The sequence below is a fragment of the Chelon labrosus genome (assembly GCF_963514085.1).
Source record: "Chelon labrosus genome assembly, chromosome: 14".
Classification (NCBI taxonomy): Eukaryota; Metazoa; Chordata; class Actinopteri; order Mugiliformes; family Mugilidae; genus Chelon; species Chelon labrosus.
The window spans coordinates 114,324-132,500 of NC_140347.1; the positions used below are offsets into that span (position 1 = coordinate 114,324).

The 18,177-nt window shown below is 39.8% G+C and overlaps 2 protein-coding genes across 2 annotated transcripts in view; one reads left to right on the forward strand and one right to left on the reverse strand.

Moving 5' to 3' along the window:
* The window catches only part of LOC311498889 (transcription factor IIIB 90 kDa subunit-like), a 44,065-nt gene extending 30,505 nt beyond the window's left edge, over nt 1–13,560 (forward strand). Inside the window, 7 exon segments of the mRNA XM_084559662.1 lie at nt 61–122; nt 207–288; nt 458–510; nt 600–859; nt 4,054–4,105; nt 4,208–4,394; nt 12,525–13,560. Coding sequence (XP_084415788.1) covers nt 61–122; nt 207–288; nt 458–510; nt 600–859; nt 4,054–4,105; nt 4,208–4,394; nt 12,525–12,562 — 734 coding nt within the window. The 3' untranslated portion in view covers nt 12,563–13,560.
* Nucleotides 13,561–14,766: 1,206 nt separating this feature from the next.
* Nucleotides 14,767–18,177, reverse strand: part of LOC311499893 (activator of 90 kDa heat shock protein ATPase homolog 1-like) — a gene marked incomplete at its 5' end in the record, with an annotated part of 3,607 nt that continues 196 nt past the window's right edge. The window contains 8 exons of the mRNA XM_084561032.1: nt 14,767–15,902; nt 15,972–16,023; nt 16,110–16,211; nt 16,604–16,741; nt 16,810–16,898; nt 16,972–17,089; nt 17,181–17,263; nt 17,336–17,526. Of these exons, the coding sequence (XP_084417158.1) occupies nt 15,745–15,902; nt 15,972–16,023; nt 16,110–16,211; nt 16,604–16,741; nt 16,810–16,898; nt 16,972–17,089; nt 17,181–17,263; nt 17,336–17,526 (931 nt within the window). The 3' untranslated portion in view covers nt 14,767–15,744. The remainder of the gene's footprint in view (nt 15,903–15,971; nt 16,024–16,109; nt 16,212–16,603; nt 16,742–16,809; nt 16,899–16,971; nt 17,090–17,180; nt 17,264–17,335; nt 17,527–18,177) is intronic.

The following is an 18,177-nucleotide window of genomic DNA, read 5'->3' on the forward strand; positions in this document are numbered from 1 at the left end:
GCTGCTGTTTGCTCCAGCAGAATCCTGCTTTGACCTCTGACCTTTCACCTGTCTACCCAGATGACCTGTCAGAGGCCGGAGAGCTGGACCTGGATGGTATTGACGATCAGGAGATCGATAAGGTCTGTTCATACTAAGTAGTCTTTATAAATAAAGTGTGAAAGTTTGTGTCCTCTTCTCTGAATAACTCATCCTGTCTGCTGCAGTACATCCTGAACGATAAGGAGGTTCTAGTGAAGACGGAGCTCTGGATGAAACAAAACGCAGAATACCTGAAGGAGCAGAAAGGTCTGGATGTTCTTCATCATCGTAATCAATCAATTAACCAATCAATCAGTCGGCCCATGAGCATCTACGTGCTACAAAGAACTGATTGAGGCTGATCAATATTAATCAATACTGATGGATATTGATGAGTCGGGTTTGTTTCCTGATTGATCAATGTTTGTGTTGACAGAGAAAGAGGAGAGGATAAACAAAGAGAAGGAACAGGGCACCTACAAGGAGAAGGTGAGGCTCAAAGCTAAATCACAAAACCCTGACCTCTGACCTTTTATCTGTTTCTGACCCCTGAGCTCTGGTCCCTGTGCCGTTTGTAGAAGAAGTATAAAAAGCGGGAGCATATCCAGGCATCGACGGCGGGCGAGGCGATAGAGAAGATGTTGGAGAAGAAGAGGATCTCCAGTAAGATCAACTACGACGTCCTCAGAGACCTGAACAGAGGAACAGGAAGTCCCAGCAGATCCTCCGACCCCCCCGACGCTGCCGCAGAACAGAAACGACTCAACCGCCGCCGCCGCAGGAAGACCAGTGAGGCTAACCTGGAACTCGCTGCTAATGCTAGCATCATGGGGAAGAGGTATTAATAACTCTAATCTGAAATCTCTGATCAATAATCTCTAATCTGATCAATATCTCTGATCAATAATCTCTCATCTCTGATCAATAATCTCCAATCTCCAATCTCTAATCTCTATAATCTCTCATCTCTGATCTATATCTCTGATCAATAATCTCTCATCTCTGATCAATAACCTCCAATCTCTGATCAATATCTCTGATCAATAATCTCCGATCTGTGATCAATATCTCTGATCAATAATCTCCAATCTATGATCTATATCTCTGATCAATAATCTCTCATCTTTGATCAATAACCTCCAATCTGTGATCAATATCTCTGATCAATAATCTCCAATCTGTGATCAATATCTCTGATCAATAATCTCCAATATGTGATCAATATCTGATAAATAATCTCTCATCTCTGATCAATAACCTCCAATCTGATCAATAATCTCTCATCTCTGATCAATAATATCCAATCTCTAATCTCTATAATCTCTCATCTCTAATCTATATCTCTGATCAATAATCTCTCATCTCTGATAAATAACCTCCAATCTCTGATCACTATCTCTGATCAATAATCTCCAATCTGTGATCAATATCTCTGATCAATAATCTCTCATCAATATCTCTGATCAATAATCTCTGATCTCTTATCTCTATAATCTCTCATATCTGATCTACATCTCTGATCAATAATCTCTAATCTCTGATAAATAACCTCCAATCTCTGATCTTTATCTCTGATCAATAATCTCTAATCTCTGATCATTAATCTCTCATCTCTAATCTATAATCTCCAATCTCTGATCTCTAATCTCTGATCATTAATCTCTCATAGTAAGTAAGTAAGTAAATTTAATTTATAAAGCACATTTAAACACAGCATAAACTGACCAAAGTGCTGTACAGGGGATAACAAGGATTAAAACAAATAATACAGAAAACACATTAGACCATTAGTCATAAAAACATAATTAAAAGGAACCACAGAAAATAAGCAGGAGTACAGGATTAGGGAACAAGGAAGGCCAGGGAGTAGAAGTGAGTTTTTAGCCTGGATTTGAAGGCAGAAATGGAGGGGCAGATCTAATATCCAGGGGGAGCTGGTTCCACAAACGTGGAGCAGCAACTTCAAAAGCCCTATCACCCCTTTGTTTGAGCCGAGAACGCGGCGCATGGAGAAGCCCTTTACCTGAGGATCTCAGGGACCTTTGCACTGAGTAGGGCTGTACAAGGTTGGTGATGTAGGTTGGGGCCTGCCCATTTAGTGCCTTAAAAACAAATAATAGAACTTTAAACTGAATCCTAAAAACAACCGGGAGCCAGTGCAAGGAGGCCAAAATGGGGGTGATGTGTTCACGCCTCCTAGTGCCAGTTAGAAGACGCGCAGCTGCATTTTGGACCAGCTGTAAACGTCTAATTGAGGATTGGGGGAGACCAAGGTAGAGGGAGTTGCAATAATCCAGCCGTGATGTAATAAAGGCATGGATGACTTTCTCAAGGTCGTTGTGAGATAGGAAAGATTTGAGGCGGGAGATTGTTCTGAGCTGATAAAAACTATTTTTGACAACAGAACTAATCTGTTTGTCAAAGCAGAGGTCGGAGTCGAGGATGACACCCAGGTTTCTGGCATAGGGTTTAACAGATGGGATGAGGTGATCTAAGTTTTGCACTACAGTGCATCTTGCTTTGGGGGGGCCAAAAATGATAACTTCCGTCTTGTCACTATTTAGCTGGAGGAAGTTGTTAGCCATCCAAATTTTGACATCTTCCAGACAGACCAGGAGAGATTGTATGGAGTCCCTGGATTTCAGGGGGAGGTACAGCTGTGAGTCGTCTGCATAGAGGTGAAAAGAGATGTTATGCTTTCTTATAATGTCACCCAATGGGAGCATATACAGGCTGAAGAGGATAGGACCCAAGATGGACCCCTGAGGGACCCCATATGAAACAGGAGCAGATGATGAAGAGAACTGGCCAATAGACACGGAAAAAGTCCTGTCATTAAGATAGGAACGGAACCAGAGTAGTGCAGTCTCTCTAATGCCCACCTGCTGATCAAGGCGAGTGAGGAGGATGTTGTGATCAACGGTGTCGAAAGCGGCACTAAGATCCAGTAGTATGAGGATGGCATTATCACCTGAATCTAGTGTGAGAAGCAGATCATTAGTTACTTTAAGCAGGGCTGTTTCAGTGCTATGAAGGGATCTGAAACCTGACTGAAAAGGTTCTAATATATTGTGAGTGGTCAGAAAGGGAGTCAGCTGTGACAGAACAGCTTTTTCCAGGACCTTAGAAATAAAAGGAAGCTTGGAGATGGGGCGGTAGTTTTTTGGGCAATTGGCGTCGAGGTTGTGTTTTTTAAGCAAGGGTTGGACAACCGCATGCTTGAAAATTGTCGGGACAATGCCAGTTGCAAGGCATGAATTTAAAATGATCTGAATGGAGGGGCCAACTGCATCAAAAACATCCTTTATAATAGAGGAGGGAATGGCATCATGGGGTGATGTAGTAGGATTCATGTGCAATACCAAATCCCTCAATTCAGTGAAAGAAATAGGCTGAAATTTGTTAAAAATAGCTGGTACACCTGGGCAATCAGGCGGAGCAAAAGATGAGGTGGGGGTAAACAGTGATCTAATGTTCTCAATTTTGGTGGTAAAAAACTTGAGGAATTTCTCACAGGTGTCAGTGGATACATCAGGGACTGGAGAATTTGGGGGGTTGATAACAGAGTTTATAGTGCTAAATAAAATTTTAGGTCTATTTGAGTGTTTACTGATCAGACTAGAGAGATGCTTTGCTCTGGCTTTTTTTGCTGCTGCCTGGAAAGAAGCTAATGCAGATTTAAACATTTCTAAGGAGACAGTGAGGTGATCCTTTTTCCATCTCCTTTCAGCTTTACGACAGGCCTGCCTGCCTCATCTCTGATCAATAATCTCTGATGAATAACCTCCAATCTCTGATCTGTATCTCTGATCAATAATCTCTAATCTCTGATGAATAACCTCCAATCTCTGATCAATAATCTCTAATCTCTGATCATTAATCTCTCATCTCTAATCTATAATCTCTCATCTCCAATCTCTGATCTATATCTCTGATCATTAATCTCTTATCTCTGATCTATAATCTCTAATCTCTGATCTATAACCCGTTGCTGCAGCTCTGATGTTTCTTCTTCTTCTGTTTTTGTTTCAGGTTCAGACATCTAATTTCTTCCACATCAAAGAAGAAGAAAACAGCTGCTCAGGTGATCAGCCTCACACCCACCTGTCTCACCTGTCTCACCTTTTCTAACTGTCCTACCTGTCCTACATATCTCACCTGTTCCACCTGTCTTGACGTGATACAGGAAGAAGACAGCATCACCATGGCAACAGAAGCAACAACAGAGGAAGCAGCTGAACCGACTCCTGATCCTGAACCAGACTCCACCCTAGAAGCTGCTCCACCTCCCGAAGAAGAGGAGGAGGAAGAGGAGGAAGAGGAGGTGGAGGCAGAGGAGGAGGAGTGTGTCAGTGCTCTGCAGCTCGTAGGAGGTAAGTCTGGGCTTTTATTCTGAAAATCCTACTGGTTGATGTATTGATTAATGTAGCGATGAATGTGTTAATGTAGAGATGAACGTGTTAATGTAGTGATTAATGTAGAGATGAATGTAGAGATGAATGTGTTAATCTAGAGATGAATGTGTTAATGTAGAGATGAACGTGTTAATGTAGTGATTAATGTAGAGATGAATGTGTTAATGTAGAGATGAACGTGTTAATGTAGTGATTAATGTAGAGATGAATGTGTTAATGTAGAGATGAATGTAGAGAGGAATTTGTGTTAATGTAGAGATGAATGTAGAGATGAATGTGTTAATCTAGAGATGAATGTGTTAATGTAGTGATGAATGTAGAGATGAATGTGTTAATGTAGAGATGAATGTGTTAATGTAGAGATGAATGTGTTAATCTAGAGATGAATGTGTTAATGTAGTGATGAATGTAGAGATGAATGTGTTAATGTAGAGATGAATGTGTTAATGTAGTGATGAATGTAGTGATGAATTCAATTCAATTCAATTCAATTTTATTTATATAGCGTCAATAACAATACAAATCGTCTCAAGACGCTTTACAAAAACCCGGCCTGAAACCCCCAGAGCAGCCTGAAGGCAATGGTGGCAGGAAAAACTCCCTTTTAACAGGAAGAAACCTCGAGCAGAACCCAGCTCATATGGAGGGACCCATCTGCCTAAGGCCAGCCGGGTACAGACAGAAGAAAGAGAGAAGAGAACAGCAAAGAGAGAAGAGAAGAGAACAGCAAGATAAACATACATCTGTCATAGATACACATATCTGACTAAAGTGTACATGTGGAATCTTATGATACAAACTGATGATGTTACATGAAAGTTTGAAAATGTAAGAGGAATCATAGGCAGGTTGGAGAATTGTTCATTCAGGTAGGAGTGGATAACTGCAGGATTCCATGAAGACTGGGCAGGCTGATGAGACCACGACAACAGATGTAGTATAGAGCTCCACAGGAAACACACCACTCCAGGCCAGAGATACTCACAAGAAGAGGGGGGAAGGGGGGGAAGGGGGGGGAAGGGGGGTGGGACACACACAGCAGTAAACATTCTACATAGTAATAGCACAGAATTGTATGACTAGTAGTATATAGGAAATTAGAAGGCAAGAGCTCTGTGCCAGAGAAAAGAAAGTGGAGGATGCGAGAGAGGAGAGAGAAGAAAGAAGGAGGACATGTGTTTGGTGCATCGTCCCCCAGCAGCCTAGGCCTATAGCAGCATAACTAAGGGATGGTTTAGTCCAGCCCTAACTATAAGCCTGATCAAAAAGGAAAGTCTTAAGCCTGACCTTAAAAATAGAGAGAGTGTCTGCCTCCCGAACCCAAACTGGGAGCTGGTTCCATAGGAGAGGAGCCTGATAGCTGAAAGCTCTACCTCCCATTCTACTTTTTGAAATTCTAGGAACCACAAGTAGGCCTGCACTTTCAGACCGAAGTGATCTGTTGGGATGATATGGTACAATAAGGTCTTTAAGATACGATGGAGCTAGGCCTTTAAGGGCCTTGTATGTAAGGAGGAGGATTTTAAATTCTATTCCAGACTTTAAAGGGAGCCAGTGAAGAGAAGCTAAAACTGGAGTAATATGATCTCTCTTGCTAATTCCTGTCAATGCTCTTGCTGCGGCATTTTGAATCAATTGGAGGCTTTTTAAAGAGCTATTTGGACAGCCAGACAGTAATGAATTACAATAATCCAGTCTGGACGACACAAATGCATGAAATAGTTTTTCAGCATCACTCTGAGACAGGATGTTCCTAATTTTGACGATATTACGCAGGTGAAAGAAGGCAGTCCTGGTCACTTGCTTTATGTGACATTTAAAGGACATATCCTCATCAAATATAACACCAAGGTTTTTTACAGTAGTACTGGAGGCCAAGGTAATGCCATCCAAAGACACCATGTGATTAGATAATGAATCTCTGAGATGCTTAGGACCGAATACAATAACTTCTGTTTTGTCTGAGTTTAAGAGTAGGAAATTACAGGTCATCCAAGCCTTTATGTCTTTAAGGCATGCTTGGAGTTTAACCAACTGATTAGTTTCATCTGGTTTCATAGATAAATATAGCTGGGTGTCGTCTGCATAGCAATGAAAGTTTATGCCATGTTTTCTAATAATCTTGCCTAATGGCAACATGTATAACGTGAAGAGTATTGGTCCTAGCACAGAACCCTGAGGAACTCCATAACTTACTTTTGTATAAGTAGAGGAATCATTATTGACATGAACAAACTGGAATCTGTCAGATAGATAGGATTCAAACCAGTCTAATGCAGTTCCTTTAATCTTGACCTCACTTTCAAGTCTCTGTAGTAAAATATTATGATCAATAGTGTCAAATGCAGCACTAAGATCTAGCAGAACAAGTATAGAGACAAGTCCACTGTCTGAAGCCATGAGAAGATCATTGGTAACTTTAACCAGAGCTGTTTCTGTACTATGATGAACTCTAAAACCTGACTGAAACTCTTCAAACAGACCATTCTTGTTTAAGTGGTCACACAACTGATTAGCAACAACTTTTTCTAGAATTTTGGAAATAAAGGGAAGGTTGGAGATTGGTCTATAGTTGGCTAAAACATCTGGATCTAAAGTGGCTTTCTTAAGTAAGGGCTTAATTACAGCAATCTTAAAAGACTGAGGCACATATCCTGTTAATAAAGATAAATTTATCTGGTTCAATATGGAGATGTTAATTAATGGAAAAACTTCTTTGAGCAATTTAGTTGGGATTGGATCTAGAAGACAGGTTGATGGATTAGATGCTGTAATTGTTGAAGAGAGCTCAAGAAGATCTACTGGGGAGAAGGATTCCAGATATTGATAAGGTCGTACAAAAGTTTCTAATGTCGCTGTACTTGCATCTTTAACAGCTGTTGGAAGGATGCCTTGAATATTTTCTCTAATGCCGACAATTTTATTAGTAAAGAAGCTCATGAAGTCATTACTACTGAGGGCTAAAGGAATAGATGGCTCAACAGAGCTGTGGCTCTTTGTCAGCCTGGCTACAGTGCTGAAAAGAAATCTGGGGTTGTTCTTGTTTTCTTCTATTAATGATGAATAATATGCTGTTCTAATACTACTGAGAGCTTTTTTATAAGTTGTTAAACTATCTTTCCAGGCTATGCGAGCTTCTTCAGAATTAGTGGAATGCCAAATTCTTTCTAGCTTTCGGACTGCCTGTTTTAAACAGCGCAACTGTGAATTATACCATGGAGCTAGCCTCCTCCTATTTATGACCTTCTTTTTCAGAGGAGCAACTAAGTTTAAAGTTGAACTAAGCGATGCTGCAGTGCCATCGACAAAATAATCTATTAGTGCAGGGGTTAAATTGTGGTTGCTGTCGTCCACAACATTGGTACATGGCACTGAGGTAAATAAAGAAGGAATTAATTCTTTATATCTAGTTACAGCATTGTCAGACAAACATCTACTGTAATGAAATGTCTTTTCAGTTCCTGTGTAATCCATTATTGCAAATTCAAAGGTTATGAGGAAATGATCAGACAAAAGAGGGTTATGAGTAAATACTGTTAAACCTTCAGTTTCTATGCCATATGTTAGGACAAGATCTAAGGTGTGATTAAAACTGTGAGTTGATCCGTTTACATTCTGAGAAAAGCCAATTGAATCTAATAATGATGTAAATGAGGAGCTAAGGCTGTCACTGACAACATCAACATGGATGTTAAAGTCACCTACTATAATGACTTTATCTGTTCTAAGAACTAAATCACATAAAAACTCAGAGAATTCAGCTAAAAACTCAGAATAAGGAGCAGGTGGGCGATACACCACAACAAAAAGAATTGGTTTTTGTATTTTCTGTTCTGGATGGGGAAGACTAAGAGTAAGACTTTCAAATGAATTAAAGCTCTCCTTAGGTCTAGGATTAATAGATAAATCAGAGTGGAAGATTGCTGCCACTCCTCCTCCTCTACCTGTGCTTCTAGGAATATGATAATGAATGAATGAATGTGTGAATGTAGAGATGAATGTGTTAATGTAGAGATGAATGTAGAGATGAATGTGTTAATGTAGAGATGAATGTGTTAATGTAGTGATGAATGTAGAGATGAATGTGTTAATGTAGTGATGAATGTAGAGATGAATGTGTTAATGTAGTGATGAATGTAATGATGAATGTGTTAATGTAGAGATGAATGTATTGATGAACGTGTGAATGTAGTGATGAATGTGTGAATGTAGTGATGAATGTGTTAATGTAGTGATTAATGTATTGATGAACGTGTTAATGTAGTGATGAACGTGTTAATGTACAGATGAATGTATTGATGAACGTGTTAATGTAGAGATGAACGTGTTAATGTAGAGATGAATATGTTAATGTAGTGATGAATGTAGTGATGAATGTGTGAATGTAGTGATGAATGTATTGATGAACGTGTTAATGTAGAGAAGAATGTATTAATGTAGTGATGAATGTAGTGATGAATGTATTAATGTAGTGATGAATGTATTGGTGAACGTGTTAATGTAGAGATGAATGTGTTAATGTAGTGATGAATGTGTTAATGCGGTGATGAATGTGTTAATTTAGAGATGAACGTGTTAATGTATTGATTAATGTATTGATGAACGTGTTAATGTAGTGATTAATGTATTGATGAACGTGTTAATGTAGTGATGTATTGATGAATGTGTTAATGTAGAGATGAATGTATTGATGAATGTGTTAATGTAGTGATGAATGTATTAATGTAGTGATGAATGTGTTAATGTAGTGATGAATGTATTGATGAACGTGTTAATGTAGAGATGAATGTGTTAATGTAGTGATGAATGTATTGATGAACGTGTTAATGTAGAGATGAATGTGTTAATGTAGTGATGAATGTGCAGATGAATGTGTTAATGTAGAGATGAATGTGTTAATGTAGAGATGAATGTATTGATGAACGTGTTAATGTAGAGATGAATGTGTTAATGTAGTGATAGTGTTAATGTGTTAATGTAGAGATGAATGTATTAATGTAGAGATGAATGTATTGATGAACGTGTTAATGTAGAGATGAATGTGTTAATGTAGCGATGAATGTGTTAATGTAGAGATGAATGTATTGATGAATGTGTTAATGTAGTGATGAATGTAGTGATGAATGTGTTAATGTAGTGATGAATGTGTTAATGTAGTGATGAATGTAGAGATGAATGTGTTAATGTATTGATGAATGTGTTAATGCAGTGATGAACGTGTTAATGTAGTGATGAATGTAGAGATGAATGTGTTAATGTTGTGATGAACGTGTTAATGTAGAGATGAATGTGTTAATGTAGCGATGAACGTGTTAATGTAGAGATGGACATGTTAATGTAGAGATGAATGTGTTAATGTAGTGATGAATGTGTTAATGTAGTGATGAATGTGTTAATGTAGAGATGAATGTATTGATGAACGTGTTAATGCAGTGATGAATGTGTTAATGTAGCGATGAACGTGTTAATGTAGTGATGAATGTAGTGATGAACGTGTTAATGTAGAGATGAATGTGTTAATGTAGAGATGAACGTGTTAATGTAGTGATGAATGTAGAGATGAATGTGTTAATGTAGTGATGAACGTGTTAATGTAGAGATGGACATGTTAATGTAGAGATGAATGTGTTAATGTAGAGATGAACGTGTTAATGTAGTGATGAATGTGTTAATGTAGAGATGAATGTAGAGATGAATGTGTTAATGTAGAGATGAACGTGTTAATGTAGTGATGAATGTAGAGATGAATGTGTTAATGTAGAGATGAACGTGTTAATGTAGCGATGGACGTGTTAATGTAGAGATGGACATGTTAATGTAGAGATGAATGTGTTAATGTAGTGATGAATGTGTTAATGTAGAGATGAATGTGTTAATGTAGAGATGAATGTATTGATGAACTTTTTAATGCAGTGATGAATGTGTTAATGTAGCGATGAACGTGTTAATGTAGTGATGAATGTAGTGATGAACGTGTTAATGTAGAGATGAATGTGTTAATGTAGTGATGAATGTATTGATGTAGTGATGAACGTGTAAATGTAGAGATAGATTAATTTGTTAATGTAGTGATGAATGTGTTAATGTAGTGATGACTGTGTTAATGTAGAGATAGATGAATGTGTTAATGTAGTGATGAACATGTTAATGTAGAGATGAATGTGTTGATGAATGTGTTAATGTAGCGATGGACGTGTTAATGTAGTGATGAATGTGTTAATGTAGAGATGAATGTGTTAATGTAGTGATGAATGTGTTAATGTAGAGATGAATGTGTTAATGTAGTGATGAATGTGTTAATGTAGTGATGACTGTGTTAATGTAGTGATGAACATGTTAATGTAGAGATGAATGTGTTGATGAACGTGTTAATGTAGAGATGAATGTGTTAATGTAGTGATGAATGTATTGATGTAGTGATGAACGTGTAAATGTAGAGATAGATTAATTTGTTAATGTAGTGATGAATGTGTTAATGTAGTGATGACTGTGTTAATGTAGAGATGAATGTGTTAATGTAGTGATGAATGTATTGATGTAGTGATGAACGTGTAAATGTAGAGATAGATTAATTTGTTAATGTAGTGATGAATGTGTTAATGTAGTGATGACTGTGTTAATGTAGAGATAGATGAATGTGTTAATGTAGTGATGAACATGTTAATGTAGAGATGAATGTGTTGATGAATGTGTTAATGTAGAGATGAATGTGTTAATGTAGTGATGAATGTGTTAATGTAGTGATGACTGTGTTAATGTAGTGATGAACATGTTAATGTAGAGATGAATGTGTTGATGAACGTGTTAATGTAGAGATGAATGTGTTAATGTAGTGATGAATGTATTGATGTAGTGATGAACGTGTAAATGTAGAGATAGATTAATTTGTTAATGTAGTGATGAATGTGTTAATGTAGTGATGACTGTGTTAATGTAGAGATAGATGAATGTGTTAATGTAGTGATGAACATGTTAATGTAGAGATGAATGTGTTGATGAATGTGTTAATGTAGCGATGGACGTGTTAATGTAGTGATGAATGTGTTAATGTAGTGATGAACGTGTTAATGTCGTGATGAATGTGTTAATGTAGTGATGAATGTGTTAAAGTAGAGATCAATGTATTGATGAACGTGTTAATGTAGTGATGAATGTGTTAATGTATGTACTGATGAACGTGTTAATGTATTGATGAACGTGTTAATGTAGTGATGAATGTGTTAATGCAGTGATGAATGTATTAATGTATGTACTGATGAACGTGTTAATGTATTGATGAACGTGTTAATGTAGTGATGAATGTATTAATGTATGTACTTATGAACGTGTTAATGTATTGATGAACGTGTTAATGTAGTGATGAATGTGTTAATGTAGTGATGAATGTGTTAATGCAGTGATGAATGTATTAATGTATGTACTGATGAACATGTTAATGTATTGATGAACGTGTTAATGTAGTGATGAATGTGTTAATGTATTGATGAATGTATTAATGTAGTGATGAATGTATGAACGTATTAATGTATGTACTGATGAATGTGTTAATGTACTGATGAATGTATTAATGTATATACTGATGAACGTGTTAATGTATTGATAAACGTGTTAATGTAGTGATGAATGTGTTACTGCTGTGATGAACGTATTAATGTATGTACTGATGAACGTGTTAATGTATTGATGAACGTATTAATGTATTGATGAATGTGTTAATGTATTGATGAATGTATTAATGTAGAGATGAATGTATGAACGTATTAATGTATGTACTGATGCACGTGTTAATGTATTGATGAACGTATTAATGTATTGATGAATGTGTTAATGTATTGATGAATGTATTAATGTAGTGAAGAATGTATGAACGTATTAATGTATGTACTGATGAACGTGTTAATGTATTGATGAACGTGTTAATGTATTGATGAATGTATTAAAGTAGTGATGAATGTATGAACGTATTAATGTATGTACTGATGGACGTGTTAATGTACTGATGAATGTGTTAATGTAGTGATGAATGTATTAATGTAGTGATGAATGTATGAACGTATTAATGTATGTTCTGATGGATGTGTCCCCCAGATTACGGCTGTGAAGCTGAGGAGGAGGAAGTCTTCTAACTGTCCAGAGGATGGACTTTCTCCAGGACGCAGATCTGAGGCAGCTGAGACTTGATCGATGATCAAGTTAAATGATCACTTTGATTTAAAGACTTAGGTCGATCGCTGACCGTTGTTATTGACTGAAGCAGTTTTTAGTCGTTTATTTTTACATCAACAGTTTTAATGTGTCTATGTCGACGTACTTTGTTGTTTCAAGTGTAGAAACAAACGATGAGATAAACAACAACATTCCTTCACATCAAAGTCTGAGCGTGTGTTTGTTGTTGTTACCAGAGACAAGCAGGTTCTAATACGGTTCTAATCTGGTTCTAACCTGATCCGAGTCTGAACAGACCTGACTGTTCGCTGTGCTGCTGGTGTTTGTTCTGTTCTCATCTGGTCTTTTTCTGAACTCTTGGTTGGTTCAGTGTAACATTTATGACCTCAATGTGAACACAAGAAAACAATGAGAACATGATGAGAACGTGGTGTGAACATGATGAGAACGTGGTGAGACGGTGGTGTGAACATGATGAGAACGTGATGAGAAGGTGATGAGAAGGTGATGTAAACATGATGAGAACGTGATGAGAACGTGGTGTGAACATGATGAGAACGTGATGAGAAGGTGATGTGAACGTGATGAGAAGGTGATGAGAACATGATGGGAACATGATGAGAACGTGGTGTGAACATGAGAACGTGATGAGAATGTGATGAGAAGGTGATGTGAACATGATATGAACGTGATGAGAAGGTGATGAGAACATGATGTGAACGTGATGAGAAGGTGATGAGAACATGATGAGAACGTGATGTGAACATGATGAGAACGTGATTAGAAGGTGATGTGAACGTGACGAGAAGGTGATGAGAACATGATGGGAACATGATGAGAACGTGGTGTGAACATGAGAACGTGATGAGAATGTGATGAGAAGGTGATGTGAACGTGGTGTGAACATGATGTGAACGTGATGAGAAGGTGATGAGAACATGATGTGAACGTGATGAGAACGTGGTGTGAACATGATGTGAACATGATGAGAACATGATGAGAAGGTAATGTGATGAGAACGTGATGAGAACATGATGAGAAGGTGATGTGAATGTGATGAGAACACGATGTGAACATGATGTGAACGTGATGAAAATATGATCAGAACGTGATAAGAACAAGATGTGAACGTGATGAGAATCTGATGAGAATCTGATGAGAACATGATGAGAACGTGATCAGAACATGATGAGAACATGATGTGAACGTGATCAGAACACGATGAGAACGTGAGCAGAACACGATGAGAATCTGATGAGAACGTGATGTGAACATGTGAACGTGATGAAAACATGATCAGAACGTGATGAGAATCTGATGAGAACGTGATGAGAATGTGATGAGAACATGATGAGAACGTGATCAGAACATGATGAGAACGTGATCAGAACACGATGAGAATCTGATGAGAACATGATGTGAACATGATGAGAACGTGTTGAGAACGTAATGAGAATGTGATGAGAACATGATGAGAATGTGATGAGAACGTGATCAGAACATCATGAGAACGTGATCAGAACACGATGAGAATGTGATGAGAACATGATGTGAACATGATGTGAACGTGATGTGAAAGTGATGAGAAGGTGATGAGAACATGATGGGAACATGATGAGAACGTGGTGTGAACATGAGAACGTGATGAGAATGTGATGAGAAGGTGATGTGAACATGATATGAACGTGATGAGAAGGTGATGAGAACATGATGTGAACGTGATGAGAAGGTGATGAGAACATGATGAGAACGTGATGTGAACATGATGAGAACGTGATTAGAAGGTGATGTGAACGTGACGAGAAGGTGATGAGAACATGATGGGAACATGATGAGAACGTGGTGTGAACATGAGAACGTGATGAGAATGTGATGAGAAGGTGATGTGAACGTGGTGTGAACATGATGTGAACGTGATGAGAAGGTGATGAGAACATGATGTGAACGTGATGAGAACGTGGTGTGAACATGATGTGAACATGATGAGAACATGATGAGAAGGTAATGTGATGAGAACGTGATGAGAACATGATGAGAAGGTGATGTGAATGTGATGAGAACACGATGTGAACATGATGTGAACGTGATGAAAATATGATCAGAACGTGATAAGAACAAGATGTGAACGTGATGAGAATCTGATGAGAATCTGATGAGAACATGATGAGAACGTGATCAGAACATGATGAGAACATGATGTGAACGTGATCAGAACACGATGAGAACGTGAGCAGAACACGATGAGAATCTGATGAGAACGTGATGTGAACATGTGAACGTGATGAAAACATGATCAGAACGTGATGAGAATCTGATGAGAACGTGATGAGAATGTGATGAGAACATGATGAGAACGTGATCAGAACATGATGAGAACGTGATCAGAACACGATGAGAATCTGATGAGAACATGATGTGAACATGATGAGAACGTGTTGAGAACGTAATGAGAATGTGATGAGAACATGATGAGAATGTGATGAGAACGTGATCAGAACATCATGAGAACGTGATCAGAACACGATGAGAATGTGATGAGAACATGATGTGAACATGATGTGAACGTGATGTGAAAGTGATGAGAATGTGATGAGAACATGATGTGAACGTGATCAGAACACGATGAGAACGTGATGAGAACGTGATGAGAACATGATGTGAACGTGATGAGAATGTGATCAGAACACGATGAGAACACGATAACACGATGAAAATGTGATGTGAACGTGATGAGAATGTGATGAGAACATGATGAGAACGTGATGAGAACGTGATGAGAACATGATGAGAACGTGATCAGAACACGATGAGAACGTGATGAGAACGTAATGAGACTCAGACGTTCATATGACACAGATCAGTGGTATTTATTTAAAGCATCACTCTAAACTAAACTTCGTTAATGGACGGTACATTTTGTTCTCATCTAGCGTTGGACAGTCTTTGTGCTAAGCTAAGCTAACCATCAAACAGTTGACCCTGGAGTGGACAGAGGACAGCCAGTTCACTGGATGTCCAGAAATGTGAGACTGTTCCTTTAAGAGCGTTCAATGTGATATCTGTCTTAATGTCCTCCTGATTGTCTGTCCTTGTCTCAAACAAGACAACAACTAGTGTCCCAGTGTCCCAGTGTCCTAGTGTCTCAGTATCCAAACGTCTGTTTTATGGCCTGGAAGTAGAAGCGTCTCCAGCCCTCCTTGGTGGAGTCCTCGTCCTCCACAGGAACTCCTTGACACTTGACGAGGAGGTCGGTCTGGTCCCAGCGGTCCTGCAGCTCCAGGCTGACGGAGGCGTAGTGTTCTGAGGAGACACCGTGGACATCAGCTGATCAGCTGACAGCAGCAGACAAACAGGAAGACGAAGACTCACCGCTGGGCCACGTCCTGAATCTCCACCTCATTTCGATCCTCTGGTCCGGTACCTGCACAGAGCCACAGCACTCTGGTTACCGTGGCAATATGACACAGATTTACTAACGTCTGATTGGCTGAGCAGCTGTGACCTCACCAGGTGTGTGAACTCCCCGCTGACACTTCCATCCAACAAGTGGAACCGTCCTCCAGGACGACCGTCCACCACAGCAGCAGAGCGAGTGAACACCTGCACGAACTGAAGGGACAGTTACAACATAGTACCACAATAGTACTTCAATAGTACCACAATAGTACTTCAATAGTACCACAATAGTACTTCAATAGTACTACAATAGTACCACAATAGTACTTAAATAATACTTCAATAGTACTTCAATAGTACTTCAATAGTACCACAGTAGTACTTCAATGGTACTTCAATAGTACTACAATAGTACCACAATAGTACTTCAATAGTACTTCAATAGTACTACAATAGTACCACAATAGTACTTCAATAGTACTTAAATAGTACCACAATAGTACTACAACAGTACTTCAACAGTACTTCAATAGTACTTCAATAGTACTACAACAGTACGACGACAGTTGTACAACCCTACGCCCTGGTCCCTCCTGTTTGGGTACCTCCTGACTGATGAAGGTCCGGTAGAGCTCGTCTGCAGATGTCTGGAAAGTTTCCTTCAGGTCAAAGCTGCAGGTTGGGATCCGGACACCTGTGGGACAGGTGGTGGGGTGGGTGGTGCTCCTGGGTGTGGGGCTGATCTGCAGGAGAGCTAAAAGGTCAAAATCAAAGTTCACAGCAGCAGCTTCGGGACCTCAGGTGGGTTTACCTGGACTTTACTGGCCGTGACCTGGTTCTTCTTGGCAGACTCAGACGGCTTCAGTCCATCGGTGGGAAGGATCATCCCCTGACTGAACTCTGAGATCAGAGGTCAGAGGTCACTGTTGGGATCATGACCCTATGACTGAGGGTCCTGGTCCTGGTAACTGACCTGACTTCAGCTGGTGGACGTACTGGCCCAGGACCCGGCGGATCTCCTGGGTCCCGGTCCTCTTCATGAGGTCCAGGAGCGGTGTGCTGGGTTGGTCCTTACAGAGAGACACCGAGACCTGGATGATGAGGTCATCAAAGAGATCATCAATGAGGTCGTCCATGAGGTCATCAACACCTCCAGTAACGTCCGAGCTGAGTCCCACTCACGTCCAGGTCGTCCTCGTTGTTCTCGTCCGACAGGTTGGACACGTCCACGGTCCCTCGGTACTTCACTCCGCCACTGGATGTCCCTGCAGACAGGAAACAGGACAGCATCAGCACCACTGAAGAAAAGTGTCATGAAGCCTTGTGATGTCACTGACCAAGCCAGCCGGCGCTGAGCTGCCACTCGTAGAAGAAGAAGAGTTTTCCTTTGCGGTTGTTGATGGACGCTTCTCCGTCCAGCTTGTTGACGTCGGTCAGCTGACACTCTCCCTCGGGTCCCTCCACTCGGACGCCGAGTAGCAGCTGACGGAGACGCTCAGAGGACCACCCGGAGACATCCCGCTCCGTCCTGGGGGGAGGGGGGGGGGAAACATGATCTCTGAGCTGTAGCTCCGCCCACTCCTGGTATCATGCACGTTACAAATATGTGTAGCTGAAGCAGCTGCTGGGTCACATGACTCTCAGACTAAAATAACTCATCTCAAATATCTTCTGGTTCTTCTCCTCACTGACCACTATTACCTGTGGACCCCCCTCCCCGACCCCCCCCCCCCCCCCCCCCCATGATTTTGGTTCAGTGGTTCCAAACCAGAGGTTTGAGGCCCTCCAAGGAGTCAGCTGATTTAAACTGAACCATGACGGGATTTCAGAATAAAGACACATACTTTACATACAACATGAGTCTGTACCCGGCTGGGTACAGACTCATGTTCTCATATGGTCCCTCCATATGAGCTGGGTTCTGCTCGAGGTTTCTTCCTGTTAAAAGGGAGTTTTTCCTTGCCACCGTTGCCTTCAGGCTTGCTCTGGGGGTTTCAGGCCGGGTTTTTGTAAAGCGTCTTGAGACGATTTGTATTGTTATTGACGCTATATAAATAAAATTGAATTGAATTGAATTGAATGAGTACGTCACATGGTCTTCATTCACTGAGACTTAGCCTCCGCTCATCGCTGACCACAACAACGGCAACAACAGCAACAACAGCAACAACAACAACAA